Genomic DNA, 14,809 nt, shown 5'->3' on the forward strand with positions numbered 1-14,809 from the left:
TCCCATGAGTGATCTGATGTCATTGCTTCCCTCTTTAGAGCTCCTCAGCTCTCTCGGAACAAATCTACAAAAAAAGTTTCCATCTCATGAAAACAGCGTGTATGTACTGGGGAGGGATGGACCTGAATCAAGCTAAACAGCTTGTCCTAATGCAAGCATGACAACATTTTATTAATCAACATGATCATGCCTCCAAGTAAATTAGGTAGAGTTGTTTCTGCATGACAGTACAAAAAACATCATCAACTACAGCTGGTGACTCATTGATTTTGGATTGAAATCTGCCTATCAGCATGTTTTAAGGAACATTTGGAATTTCATTAAGTGCACAAAGCCCTGGCTGGTTTTTTTTTTTGGGGGGGGGGGGGGAGACGGGAAAGGATTTAAACTGATCTTAATGGTAGGAAATAAATACATGATAGCTTTGCATGTACTTGCAGAGACTGGTTCATATGCTCATGTTGCCTGAGCATATCAGCATGGCTGGGCTCCAGCTTTACAATCCTGCGATCATGGCACACAATCAGCAATAGACGAGAGTTAGATTATTCCTGTTCAATAACTTGTAGTAATTCATGCTGCAAATCCCCATGCTGTTATACTAAAAAGGCTAGGTATTGACAGATTCTATTCTACTGTGCTGAAATAATAGAATTTTCCAGAAGGACTCAATTTAAGATTTCCCACTTCTGCATAATTTCTCCTGCCACGTATTTTCCATGTATATGCCATTCAATTATAGAGAAGAGAAAGAAAACTAAACCAGGCGCCTCTGTAAGTCACTTAGCAATGTGAAATATATACCAGAGGTATCAGATAACTAACCTATATAGGAACTACCCCACCAGTCCAGTATCCAAGGATTCAAAGGCAGGTGCAAGAAGTCTCATAATAAACAATTATGAAATAACTTACCTGCAATTTATTGCTTTTAGACTTTTTTATCCTATCTAAATTTAAGGAACTGTTTAACATCAGTGAACTTTAAACTCAAAATGTTACCGGTTTCACCTCTCTCCATACCTGTGTGATTTTGTTTTTATTTGAACTATAAATGAGTTCATAAATAATGGAATTGTTTGTTTAATAAGTTATACTTCTCTATTTTCTCCTTCCTGCTAGCCCAGCACTATTAATATTGTGCAGCCATAACACTAAAGGAATATTATGATCAGGATTGAAATAAAAGGGTCAGATCTCTTGCGACAGCAATTCAAGTGACCTATGAAAAGCACTCTGTTACCATGAGATAAATACAAACTTATAACTATAACACAAAGAAATCATATTAGGACCTTGACAGTAACCAAGTTCAAGGTTTTCATCCCATGCATGTGTGTCTTTTCAAGTTAGGCTGCAGGAAGTTCTAAGTTAACTATAAACAAAGGGGCCAAATTCTGTCCCATCTCACACATTGATTTCACTGTAGAAGTTGCTGCCAGGGTGCAAGCCAAGACAGAACCGAGTCAGGAGATTCTTTATGCCTGAGCTAAGCAATTTTCCTGTTTCTTAGCTGGATACAGTGCTTTCTTACAGTCCCAAGAGCGACACCCTGTCCTACTGGCTGCGAGGTGAATACACTGAATACTGACCCAGGATGACTTCACAGGTATGAAGTAGAACACTATGATTTCACAATGGGAGAAACAAAATGTTCTTGCAGTTCATGCTATGATGCACAGCATCCATTCGCCCTTACCTCTTTCAGCTCCTGTGCGACAGAATTAAGGCGTTCATTTTCAGACTGGGTGTTGGCAAGGACATTCTTCAGCTGCTTTAGCTCAGTCTGCAGCTCCATTACTTTTTTCATGTAGTACTCTTCTTTGGTAGCAGACTCCTGAATCAAGGTCTCCTCCCTGCTCTCTCCATCGGCTGCTACCTTCTTGTGGTTGGTATGAGCCTGCCCAAAAGCCTAGGATGGTCAGAAAAAAAAAAAAAGATATCTTTGATTAATTAACACCTCGACCTTTGCATAAAAATTACTTCCATTTCAATAGTTCACACACATTTCCACATTTCAGAACTGCAAAATAAATAATTAAATAATCTTTTCTTGCACTTCAATCTCTCCATTCCAGGGCAGATCGTTAACTGAGGCAAACCGGCTTAGCTTGCATTGACTTCAAAGGAGCTACGCTGATGTATACCAGCTGAGGCTCTGGCTGTGTGCGGATAAGGACCTGACCCTGTAATTGGAAACCGTTTTGCCCAAGCAAGGCCCCTGAAAATAGCAGGATAGGGCCCCAATGGTGTTCCCAGTGACTTATTCATGATGCATGAACAAATACACCTATAGAACCATGGATACATTCACATACCTGAGGGACTATCTACTATATTTCACACTGCTTGAAATTCCAATGTTGATAGTTTACTCATCATTTTTGTGGCTGCCATTTTAGTCTAAATGCTATGCCAAAACCTACATTTTGTACACAAGGAAAAACAACCAATTTAGGGGATTCCATTAAAATCTGGACTGGATAACTGTTAAAATGGGCAATATCAAACAATGGCTCACTATAGTAATGAAGGATCTCCTTTTGTATACCATACATATTAGTAAAATCTACCGCCTTCATACAGCATGAGCACAGGTACTCAAAATAGGGAGGTAGTGGACCAGTTCTTAAATTTGCTGTTGCCACAACAAGTGACTTTATTTCCTGGTTCAACTTCTAGCTCTGAAGAGAAGATGGATCTTTAAACAAACATTGCAGTTTATCCAGGTTTTATGTCAAATCCTCTTGCCAACACTACCCATATTTGTGGTGTGGATCAGCATTCAGGGTCCCAATTCAACAAAACACTTGATGGGATTATGCACATGCTTAAAATTAAGCACACGCTTACATCTCATTGACTAATGGCACTTAAGCATGTTTTCAAACGCTTTGCTGAATCAAGACCTTAGTCTCCAACTGGACAAGATATCTCTGTGTGATGATCAGATAAAATACTTTTATCCCCCCTCCCTTGTCCCCTTCCCCCCAAGGCATGGTATACAGTGTAAGTGGTCAGGTCCAGCGCTGTGAAGACTGAATCATGGAAAACAGATTTTACGCTAATAGGCTGTTCTGTTTCCTGGTTTTCATTTGTGATGGGAAAAGCATCTCTCAGCAAAATTCTCCTTTGAGATGTAAGCATGTAGGTCTTATCGACTCAGTGAGCATTGGATGGCAGAACCTGTTTTTAGAGCCCAGTCAATTGCTTTCACTAAAACACATTATAAAGCAAAGGGTTTCTTAACAATTTAAGTAGGTATATACTGGTAACAATCTGCCTGACAGATGGACTGGAGTCAATGAGATTAATGAATGCTATCTTTAAACTACTGTATGTGTTTGTGCCCCAGTCCATTCCAAGATGAATTTGGGGCTTCCAGGTGCCAGCAGAGTTTTCAGGGTGCCAGTCTCCATAAGGCAGGTTTTTTTACAGCTAATATTAATAGTATGCTTTAAGCCAAATCAAAGACAAACTAGCATCTCCTTTCCAAAGGAAACTCCTTGTCTAGTCAACTGTAAATTTTTTCCATTAACTATTTTTTCCTCTGCTCTTCAAATGTATCCTATCATCACAAAAGGAAATTTGCTTCCAATATATATAAGTAGGTTTCAGCATTTCATTCTTCTGCATATTAGATAGGAAGCATTTACTGATACAGTACTTACTGAATACACCAGGGCTGAAACAGATGATTGATAATGTCTGCCCAGTCCAGTATTAAAGGCACCCACTTACTGCTCTTATCATAGTGAATTCGATTTCAGATAAGCAAATCAGAGAGCAGCTGACATATATCCACTGAGGAAATTCTGGCCAGATTCACTCAGCCAACCCAAGGGAAATTAAAAAGCGTCACATTTCAGACGGAAAGTAAAGCACCATCTGTGCAAGTCGTTGTCAAATGAGTTTCAACTGTACAAAGCAGCTTAAAAGCCTAATACCTCAGATCTCCATAAGTGTCAGAGGGATGGCAAAAAAACATAGCTGCTTCTCCTCAACACACTGACATTTCCCCCCCCCAAGAATTAAAATCAGTCTGTTATGGACCTGCATTTATTGTAAGTCTACAATATGGAGAAAGAGGCTCTGACATCCACCAGTAAAATCCACCAGTAAAATCAACTGTTTTCAATATGATGGGCTTTTCTTACCAGTAGGCTGCTAACACTAAGCAGGTTACAACAACTTAAATCCATTTCTGATCACCCATTAAAAAAAAGTCTAAGCAAAATTAAAACAAATTATTTAGTAAATTATCTACAGAGAAATTCTTGAGAGCAATGACTAGTTTACATTTAATCCTTTGGACACAGGTGTCAAGTTTAGGATTTCTTGTAGGAGTTAATGACTCTCACGTGCAATGAAGTATTTCATCATCACTTCACTGGTGCAAATACAACCTATGGCCAAGATCATAGGAACATAGCAATTGCCATACTGCATCAGATCAGTGGTCCTTTTAGTCCAGTATTCTGTCTCCAACAGTTGCCAGTGCCAGATACTTCAGAGAAGGTGCAAGAAACCTCCTAATCTCTAGTAGTTGCGAGATTGGCTTAAACCCTGAAGCATGAGGCTTAATATCTCTTCCAAAATGTAAATGGTCATTAATGATTATAACTCTGGATATTGTTGTTATCCATATAACCTATTCTAACTCTTTTAGAATCTTGCTCTGTTTATGGTCTCCATGATGGCATCCTGTGGCAATGAGTTCCACGGTTTAATCACACGTTGTGTGAAAATATCTTTCCATTTAATAAATTCAAATTTGTCATTTTTTAATTCCATTGACTGTCCCCTTGTTCTTGTGTTATGAGATAGAGAGAACAGAAGTTCCTGATCTACCTTCTCGAAACCTTTGTTATTTTATATGCTTCTATCATTTTTACTCTTGTTCATCTCCTTTCCAAGGTAAACTATCCCAATCTTTTCAATCTCTCTTCATATAAGAGTTTTCCCATTCCCCTGATTATTCTGAGTGTTTTCTCTGGGCCTTCTCTTAATTCTGCAGTATCATGCAATATGTTGTTATAAATTGTGACAAATAAATAAATTCTGCTCACATGGACTGATTGCAAAATTGTGACTGAAGTCAACAGTGACTAAGGTCCCAGTCCCACAATTTATCCTGTGCCAAGTCCCAGTGAAGACCCACATGCATCACATTGCAAGATAAAGGCCTAAAAGACTTAACCGTCCTTACCATCCAACGGCTGTAGGATGTCCTGTCTGAAGGAGGTTAGTAGTTTCTGTACAGTGAATAGGTAACCCCATCACAAAGCCAACCATCACAACAGACACCCTTCTTGGTGATTTGAGCAGGAATCAAAGGTTGTATGGGGAAGGAGACCTAACTATTTCCTAAACTCCAGCGTGTGGTCCACCCAGAATAAGGTTGAGGCAGGGCACTACGGTAAATACATGCTGCTACTATCCAAGATACACTTATTGCATACACTTACTATATACCAGAATCCTTTACTCACAAAGCTGTCAGCCTGGTACCTTTCTCTAATACTAAAGATGCCTAAAGAAAAAAAAAATTGAGAGTTCTCCCATTTTTAACCATGTCTCACTGTGCCTCTCTTCTACTTAATAGTGGGGATCCCATATGTTCATGTTACGACTAACTATTTACATAACTGTAATAGGCTATGTGGAATGGGAAATTTTATTTTAACCCAGATGTCCATAAAATGTAATTACCATCCATGGCTATGGTCCAGGTCTGTCTTAAAAATCATACGTTATGAGAAAAACAGGTTTTAGTAGCATGCATGAAACCCATGAACATTAAAGCACCATTAAAACCAGTGGTGTTCACAGCCTCCTTTTACTTTCTTTGCTATTTAGATGCAAGAATCAGTGGGGGGATGGGGAGAATTCAGAGTTGATTAAGTAATGCTTCTCTTACTCCTCTACTGAATGCTCATTTTGCTTTCGCCTACTAAATTACCTGGTTATTGTGCTGTGATTAACAAGCTTCAAATACCGGCATTTTCCTGAGGCTTTTAAGAAAAAAGTGGAGGTAAACATCTAAGTGCTAACTGCACAAAGAAATATCATGGGGCACGTCTACGCTACAGCTTATGTCAGCATAATTTATGTCGCTCAGAGGGCTGAATAAATCACCTCCTCCCACCCCCAAGCAACCTAAGTGACATTGACTTAAGTGCGGGTGTGGACAGTGCTATGTCAGGGGGAGAGCTGCCGCCGCTCGCGGGGGCTGGAGTGGTTAAGCCGACGGGAGAGCTCTCTCCCACTGGCTTAGAGTAGCTACAATAGCAGAGCTTGCAGCAGCAAGCTGCACCGCTGTAAACTTTCTAGTGTGGCAGTAGCCTAGAAGAGGAAGGAGGCCAGTTATAAAGGGATCATAGTAGAAGAGCGTTTTTAAGTGTCACTAAAATGCAACCCTGACTGGATAATTCAAAAATCGAAGGTATGTGACTACTATGCGGCCATGCAATTAAGGAGGATTTCATAATGCATACACACAAGGGGGCCGAGTGTATGCCCCCTTGCATACACTTTATGCAAGCCCCCTTGCAGCCAACTTTATTTCTCCCATTTTCTAACTTTTGAGTGCTTGAGTTTGCAACCGTAATAATGTTCTTTTCACTCAGTTTGTGTGTGTGATATATGTTAATTTATACACACAGAGAGAGAGACACACACTTTTTCCTGCATATTAGTGTAGCAAGCTACCAAAATCCATACAGGTTTTGGTGGATGGTGACTCTAAATTCTGGGAGATACCAACATTAAAAGAACTACCAGAGCTCTCTCTGGCCTGTCCTTCCCACTATACTGGTCTTCTTTTCTAGGATGAAGTCAGCAGTAGGAGTCAAAAGTGTTCTTTACTTATTTAGCCAGATGTAGGTGTTGCCAGCTACATAAGCAAAGCACTTCCATACATCAGTACAGTGCTACTATTTGTTGCCATCTGTATGCCTCTGAACTGTTCCTCATTATGGAAGGATGTTTTACTTAGACCCACATATACTTCTGTCCCAGACAAATCTGTTTATTTCCTCCTAGCTTACATTAAAAATAAGGAACATTTTACTCATGAAACTGAGGTCGTCGTCATAATATCACATGAAACAAAACTCCTTCTGCACATAGGATTGCAAACTTCCTGAATTATTACAGTTCTGAACCCTCTGGATTGCATCTGTAAATGAATATTTGAACTCCAGGAGGTTGAATGCTGTGGACAATTGTCCTGCAAGCTCAAGGAGAAACTCATCAACCAACTGCAATCTGGGAAAGCAGCACACTACCAATCAGTAAGCGTGGTGGGTATTTAGTCCCACTGAGTCTCCCACCATGACCACCATACATTAGCTGCACTTCAAGGGTAAAACACTGAAGGCGCACATGGAATTTTATATGAAGTGATTGAAAAAATAATAAATCAAATTACAGTTACCAATTTTACCGTCCTCTCTCCTAATAGTTGAAAGCATAATACTAAAAATTAGCTAAACTCATTTTGAAAGATTAACCATAACCATTTTACTGCGCCCAATAATACGGAAGTTCAGAAGGGAAAAAGAACTTTGATATTTTAATTTGCTTAATAACAGCTGATGCTTGATCTCACTGCTGGTGGCAGCTATTTTTCTGAAATGAGCAACACAGGATTTACCGTACAGGTTTGTCTAGTCCGGTATCATTTGTGGCACTAATATTATGGGAGGCAGCCCAGAACAAGAGAGACAGTAAAAATGGCTTCTTATTTTAACACTGAGCAACCAGGGGGGAAACATTCTCCTCTACTGCCCAGCCCCAGGCTTTGGGTAACCATCTCTTTACACCAGTACAAGGAATATAAAATGCTACCAAAGTCAGAATTCTCCGGCATGGCAGTGGCAGCATTTTACACCCACATTTTGCTGGTGAAAAATGACTACGCTAGATGCCAGGCAGTGGAGAAACAGGTGCCCAATGCTTTAAAAATATTCAGTGTTGTTTAAGTATGAGCAAAGTAGGCTTGAAAGCAACCCACACAGCCAGCCAGCATCACATGATGCCTCTTTTCGACAACATGATCGTCAGCATCTATTGCTACAAACAAAAAATCTCTCATGCATATAGCTTCTCCTTTCCAACTCCCCCAACCTTAAAAAAACAAAAAACAAAAAAAACTTGTGTTTTGTTCTAAGATGGGTCCAAGTCACAAAATTCAGATCCACACCTCCTACAAGTTTAGGGTGTTCAGAGCCTTTTCATGCTTTCATCTTAATAGTAATGGACCGTAAAGGTGAATTACTTTATCAGATTTGGTAAACATCAATACATCACAAATCAGTGGTGTACAATAAATCTGGACACAGCAATTGGCAACAGCGCAAGAAAGAAAATCCTATCATCTGCAGTCTAAACCTACATCATAATAAACAAACACTTTTACTGAAAACCTATATAGTGTCTTCCAGCCAAGAATCTCAAGTATCTTAAAACCATTAATGAAGTCAGCCTCACAACACCCAGTTGAGGTAGGTAAATAATACTGCTATCCTTATTTTTCAGATAAGGAAGCAGAAGATGAGACTTCAGGCCGGTTACACAAAGTCTGCAGCAGGCAGGAACAGAGAATGACCTCTCCCCCTCTTTCTCAACGCCCTCTTTTCCCACTTGAGAGAAGATGGACGGAGAGAAAGTCTGCGAAAGAAGGGAGGAGTGCTGTTTTATGACAGTTATCTTTCTCTAGCACATTTCATAATTCATTCATGGTAGTAAGAACATCCTACCTTCTGAAATCTCAAATGGCTGGGCAGGGCTATGTGAAAGCAGAGCTGTTCTTTAAGGAAGAACTTTCATGCGGGCGGGGGAGGGAGCGCGGAGGAGGGAGGCATGGAAATCAAAACTTTCAAACTTATTGCTTGAACCTATTTATCTCAGAGATGGGCCTGAGCCAGAACATTCATGTCTAGACGTCAGACGCACCAACATTCAAGTGTATTCAGAGCTAGAGTTTTGATTTGAGCCCTGTCTCCAATTTACAATTCACATTTTCTTCCTATAGTTTTCCTTGCAATATTTGCTAATTAGAGATATTTCTGTTTAAACTAAGGGCTCATTCATTCCCTTCCCAGCCCATCTTCCCTTTCTGCTTATTCTGCAGTAAAGTCACAATGCTTAATTTGCAACCGACAGTTTATTTGTATGGCCACAGATTGGTACATAATTAGTACCTCGCTGCAGTATCAAGCTGAAAAAGAGAAATGGTGTTAAGGGCCCAATCCAGCTCCTGATGAAAGCCATGGACATTAGCAGAAGTTGGAGAAGACCAACTGTACAAGTATGATTCAATTCCCACTGTAGACAACACCAGTTTTTCCATGCACTTCAGTAGGAATTAGACCAAGCCCTAAATAAATAAGCTCTTTTCTAAGTCTACATGTCTGAAACAATAGCAAACACAATACAGAAAGTGACTGACCAGTTGAAATAACATCTTCTATAAAATGGGCTCTCTTTTCTTTAATGTTTGCTCATGTCAATGCTGCTCTTTCTACTCCAAACAAAAATATATACATATATATTCCCACCTCCCACCCCCCTTCCCAATATATGCATCTGGTTGATCTTGCTTGCATTAGGGTGTTCTTGTTATAGGGCCAAATTGTGGTCCTATTGAAGTCAAGAGGAGTTTTGCCATGGATGGCAAGGGCAGCAGATGCAGGTTCAAAGCAAATACCTTTTATATTATCATCATTAAGTTAAGATGATTTGAGAAGGAGAGGAAGTAGATCATACAGTGTCTGAGGATTAGAAACTCTCAGTTAAACAAAATTTCACTTTGGCTAAATTACTTATATTGGTAGATTCAAAAAGCATTAAAAAAACCAACCCACCACTATTATACTTTAAAATGTCCCAGAAACTTTATTGATGAAAACAAGGAGAGACATCTATTAGTTTAAACTTTAAAGATAAAATGCAATAATATTATCCATTTTTATGTCGTCACTGGGCTAATTCAACGCTCTCCACAGTTGATTAGAACTGGAAAAAGGAATTAGGACAGTAATGGGATGAAGTGGACCCATGCCAAGAATGACAGGTTATACAAATCGCACCCAATTCCAAAATACAAACTCATACAAAGTGAAGTTTCATTGGTATTTTAATCAACAAAGATCTAAAATCATCTGGGTATTTACAGGAAAGGATCAAACCTTAAGTCTCTTGGCAGAAGTGAAGGGGGTTTTTTACCCGACGGCACAGTGACAGCAAGGTAACTCAATATTAAGGATGATTCTTATACACAAACATCATAGGAAGCAACTATTCTCCCTTTGAAGGTTAGTGCCAAGATTATCAACCTGTTCTGCATGTCGGTGACATATCCATTCAGCGTAAGCATAGAACAAAATCAATTTCATGCGCTGAACCTCACATCTATTAAAACAGTCAGTGTGATAGGCCAGAACTGACCCTAAAATGCTCAAAACTCAAAGCAAAGCCCAAGGCTTTTCTGAGATTTGAAAAGGTGTACAGTGGTTTTGATTGCTGTTTAAAAATCAAACCCAACACTCTGTGCTATCGTTTTACTGTGTCTACATGACCAGAAGCAGAAGTACAGAAACATCTGGAGAAAGAGTCTCAGGTCCTCAGTTCTCCAATGAATATTCCATCGTGATTCTGGAAAGGCTAGCATCAGCGAAACACTGCAAAACTATTCTAATGCACTAAAAAAGGAGGAAACAAACACCTCTGAAGTGACTTACCAAGGCAGTAACTGGTCACTATAATATAGTAAACTTTGATTATTGCAGATTACCAGTTTGGAAAACACAAGAACAGCATCTGGGTTTGCCTTACAGCCCTTTGTCTCACATAAACTGTTCATTCAACAACAATCTAAGGGATGGCACAAGGAACAGCTAATACACAACATGATGTGGGTGTGGGGAGTACTAAAGAACTTTTGGGAATTAAAAGTTGCTCTTTTTTCATTAAAAAAACAGTCAGGAACATTTGTGATTTCATCAGATATATTACTAGGAATTCTTTTTTTTAAAAGGCTTTCTTCCATCTCAGCAAAGTACACAAATTTTCTATGTGCAAACAGTAACAACGGCTGCCTCTTGGGCATGTCTTTACTGCAGAATTAGCCTGGTTTCTTACATGGGTGTTGCCCCCAACCCATCTCCCATCTACACACAAACCCTCTCACCCAAATTCTGTGGTGCTTTCAAACCAAGCTAACTGCCACGGCTGGGGTTTGGGATTAGAGCCTGAGTTTCACTTGGGCTGGTAACTCACCCATTTTGAAGTGAGGACACAGGCTAAATCGTTTGAATGCTGACAGTCCTCCATTGCCTTCTCCAATTCCTCCCATGTGCCTAGGAGGACAGACCAGTTTTCCCACAATTCATTGGTAAAGAATCATAGAGCAAGCAGAAAGACCCATGGGACTTGCTCCCAGAAATCCTAGCAACACACAGATAAGTGCAGCACCAGAGAGGACACAGTAACTTGGGGGTAGGGCTTTGCAGTAGGGCTGCTCACAGCCAAGCTAGGCTAACCTGGGTGCCGATCACCCAAGCTAGCTCTGTGGTGAAGACATCCCCTTAGCTTAGGGGATGGGAAGCAAAAGACAAGCCACTGGGCTTGTTAAAACTAGGCACACTGAATGGAAGAAAAATATCACAGAAAGTTGAAGATGTTACAAGAGTCAGTAATTCAGTTAATCAGCAACAGAAATAAGAGCTCTATCTTACACAGAAGAAATTATGGGAGTTCCCTGCACAATGAACATAACAGTTAGAAAAGAAAAACCAAACCATCTTTATTAAAATGTTTTAATGGAAATTACTAGAAAATTCCCTTGCCTATAGCTACACTCATTGGTAAATGGAAGTGTGTCACTGAAAAGGATTGAAGGAAAAAAGGAGGAAAGCAAACTGCTTATGAAAAATGTATGATATATGATGATTAAAAGAAAGGTAAAGAAATAAACAGAATGACATCTTGAAGATTAAGAGGCATCAGGTGCCAAAGTACAAAGCAACCTCAAGACAGTATGTATCAATGTTAGAACAAACACAGCTAGGCATCTTCAGATTAAAAGGGGCAGCTGACGTTCTTTATCACACCAAAGAACCTCAAAAATATGAGCTCAACTGAAAAATAAAAAAGGTGAAGCAACCTAATAGGGGCATTTCGTGTAAAATACTTCGCTAGGCTCTGTGTGTGATTATTTGAAATTTCTCAGCCTGAATACATCAAAGTGGCAAAGAATGTTTTTATGTCCTATAATTTGTCTTTGGTCCGTATATATTGAGCCTTTTACATTTTAGATTACGAGCTTAGGAGCAGCCTTTTCTAATTAAAAAAAAGCTTTTAAAAAGTCAAACATGAAGAACAACATTAAGGGCCGTATTTTCTAAAGCATGAGCACACGCAAAAAATGTACATGTAATTGCATGCCTAGTTAGATTTATGTAGCTAGGTTTGCACATAAGATAGCATGATCATGCATACAGATATATGCATATAATAAAGGACAGCTGGGCATCTGGTCATTTGTGCGTGCAAATATCCAGTGTATAACAACTAAAGTAACTGTCCACCCAAATTAGACGTAGTTTTATGCAATTTTTTTTTTAAACACACAATAAAGATCCTGAACCTCTGTATTTGTCTGCTATCTCAGTCATGAATGAATTACTACATAGCTAGCTCATCACCAACAGGAAAAAAAGGTAAAATCTGTTAATGACTTAGGCCTTGACCCTGCAATTGCGCAAGTATATTCTTACATATATTCATATAGAAGTAAAGTTATGCAAATTTGGGTGCATGGTTCTTAGCCTGTAAAGAACTCATAATAGTATGGAGGAAACAAGCAATGTTAATGTGTAGTTTTAATAATTTTAAAAGTAATCCTATCAAAGCATATTCTTGGCCTTCAATCACTTTCAAGTTGTGCTTGCCTCCTATTAGCTTATTCAAATAAGATCTCTAACAGGGAAATTAGAACTAATTAAGAAGGTATTATGCACCCTAGTGTGATCTTGTGCACTAAAGAACATGTTTCTTGACAGGTAAATAGTGCATAGGTGGAGCTTATAAGATGCAAATACTTTTGCCCTCTTCATGTCTCTGATATTAGGGGGTCACTGCATGTCTTCTCTTCCTCTCTGCCCCAAAAACACCAGTTACTTATTCAGGATGTTTTGATTTAATTTTTTATGAGGATGTCCAGAATTTTTCCTACCACAGTTTAACATCCGGGAAAGGCAGACGATGAGGGAGGGACGTTGTAGGAGGGGAGAAGCACAAAAGAAAGATGCTTTGAAGGAGAATGACAGAAGCAAACCTTTGAATTAAACTTTTCTCTTTGTCTCCTTATGCCATCAAATTTTCTGCTTTACTCGCCTTTTAATCTGTTCGTTAGTTTTTCCTCTTTAAATGAAAACAGCTGGGGATTTTTAAATTCAGGGGAAGTGCAAACACTCTGCTCCAGAGGTAGAAGTTGCCAGAGCTCAGTTCCTCCTTTCTTTGACCACTTGGTGTGCAGCTTTATAAACCAACAATAGGGCTCTCTTCAGTGGTAAACTACAAAGCCAGAGCAGAGCAATCAGGGCAGTGTCTACAAAGGTGCTAGGTGCTGTACTCAGACGTACACAGCTCCAGAGAGAATAGGATTGTTGCTGAGGAAAACAGAGTACTCCTCTTGCAATGCTGTGTACATACACGCCATTTTCAGAAAACTGTGAAACAAAATGAACACACACTTGTTCCTCTTGTCACTCCACAGAGCTAAAATTAGCTGTTGATTTAAGCACCAAGACCACATCAAGGATCCCAGAGCAGCTCAATGCTGAATGTATCAGTTGAAATCAATGCAAAAAAAGCATCAGGATGAAGGCATGAAACAAAATGGGGCAATACTGAAACTTAGTGATTTTCTCGAATCAGGTATTTGAACAGTGAGCAGAGACGGGAGTTACTGAGCTGAAAGACACCACATCAGATGTTCTTTTCAGTGGTTCTCAAAGCCGGTCCACCACTTGTTCAGGGAAAGCCCCTGGCGGGCTGGGCCAGTTTGTTTACCTGCCGTGTCCGCAGGTTCGGCCGATTGCGGCTCCCACTGACCGCGGTTCGCCGCTCCAGGCCAATGGGGGCTGCGGGAAGGGCGGCTAGCACGTCCCTCGGCCCGCGCCACTTCCCTCAACTCTCATTGGCCTGGAGCAGCGAACCGCGGCCAGTGGGAGCCGCGATCGGCTGAACCTGCGGATGCAGCAGGTAAACAAACCGGCCCAGCCCGCCAGGGGCTTTCCCTGAACAAGCGGCAGACCGGCTTTGAGAACCACGGCCTTAGAGTCCCAACATGAAGATTTGCAGAGACCAAGTTCAAGTTTCTGAACCAGAGGTAGATTAAGGTTTCCTGGGGCCCTGGGCCAGAGCAAGTGGGGACCCCTCCCCACCCATTCCGCCTGCTGTACCACCCCGTCCCGCCCCTTCTGCCTGTGGCCCCACCACCAACCCTGCTCCACCCCTTCCCCAGGGCCCTCCTCTGTTCCATCCAGGGTCTGTCCCCCACTGCAGCCCCGCAACCTGTTTGCTCCTTTCTGCCTCCTCCCCTGCTCCAGACCGGACAAACTTTATCCCACGCCACGGCCCCGGGCCGCAGTGGGGAGTGAGAGCTCCTCCAGTCCCAGAACTGCAGCAGGGATCCAGGTGCTGGGGCTTCCCCCACTACCTCCACGCTTCAGGGGGGGACCAGGATCGGGGCGCTGGGGCTTCTCTCGTCCCGCCCGGAGCTTCACCCAGAGAATGGGGT

At 40.8% G+C, this 14,809-nt stretch overlaps 1 protein-coding gene across 1 annotated transcript in view; it reads right to left on the reverse strand.

Annotated features, from left to right (window-relative positions):
• BICD2 (BICD cargo adaptor 2) overlaps positions 1 to 14,809 on the reverse strand; it is a 152,674-nt gene that overhangs the window by 58,377 nt on the left and 79,488 nt on the right. The window contains 1 exon segment of the mRNA XM_065407624.1: positions 1,700 to 1,912. Within this exon segment, the coding sequence (XP_065263696.1) occupies positions 1,700 to 1,912 (213 nt within the window).

This window comes from Emys orbicularis, chromosome 7 (genome assembly GCF_028017835.1).
Source record: "Emys orbicularis isolate rEmyOrb1 chromosome 7, rEmyOrb1.hap1, whole genome shotgun sequence".
Taxonomy (NCBI): domain Eukaryota; kingdom Metazoa; phylum Chordata; order Testudines; family Emydidae; genus Emys; species Emys orbicularis.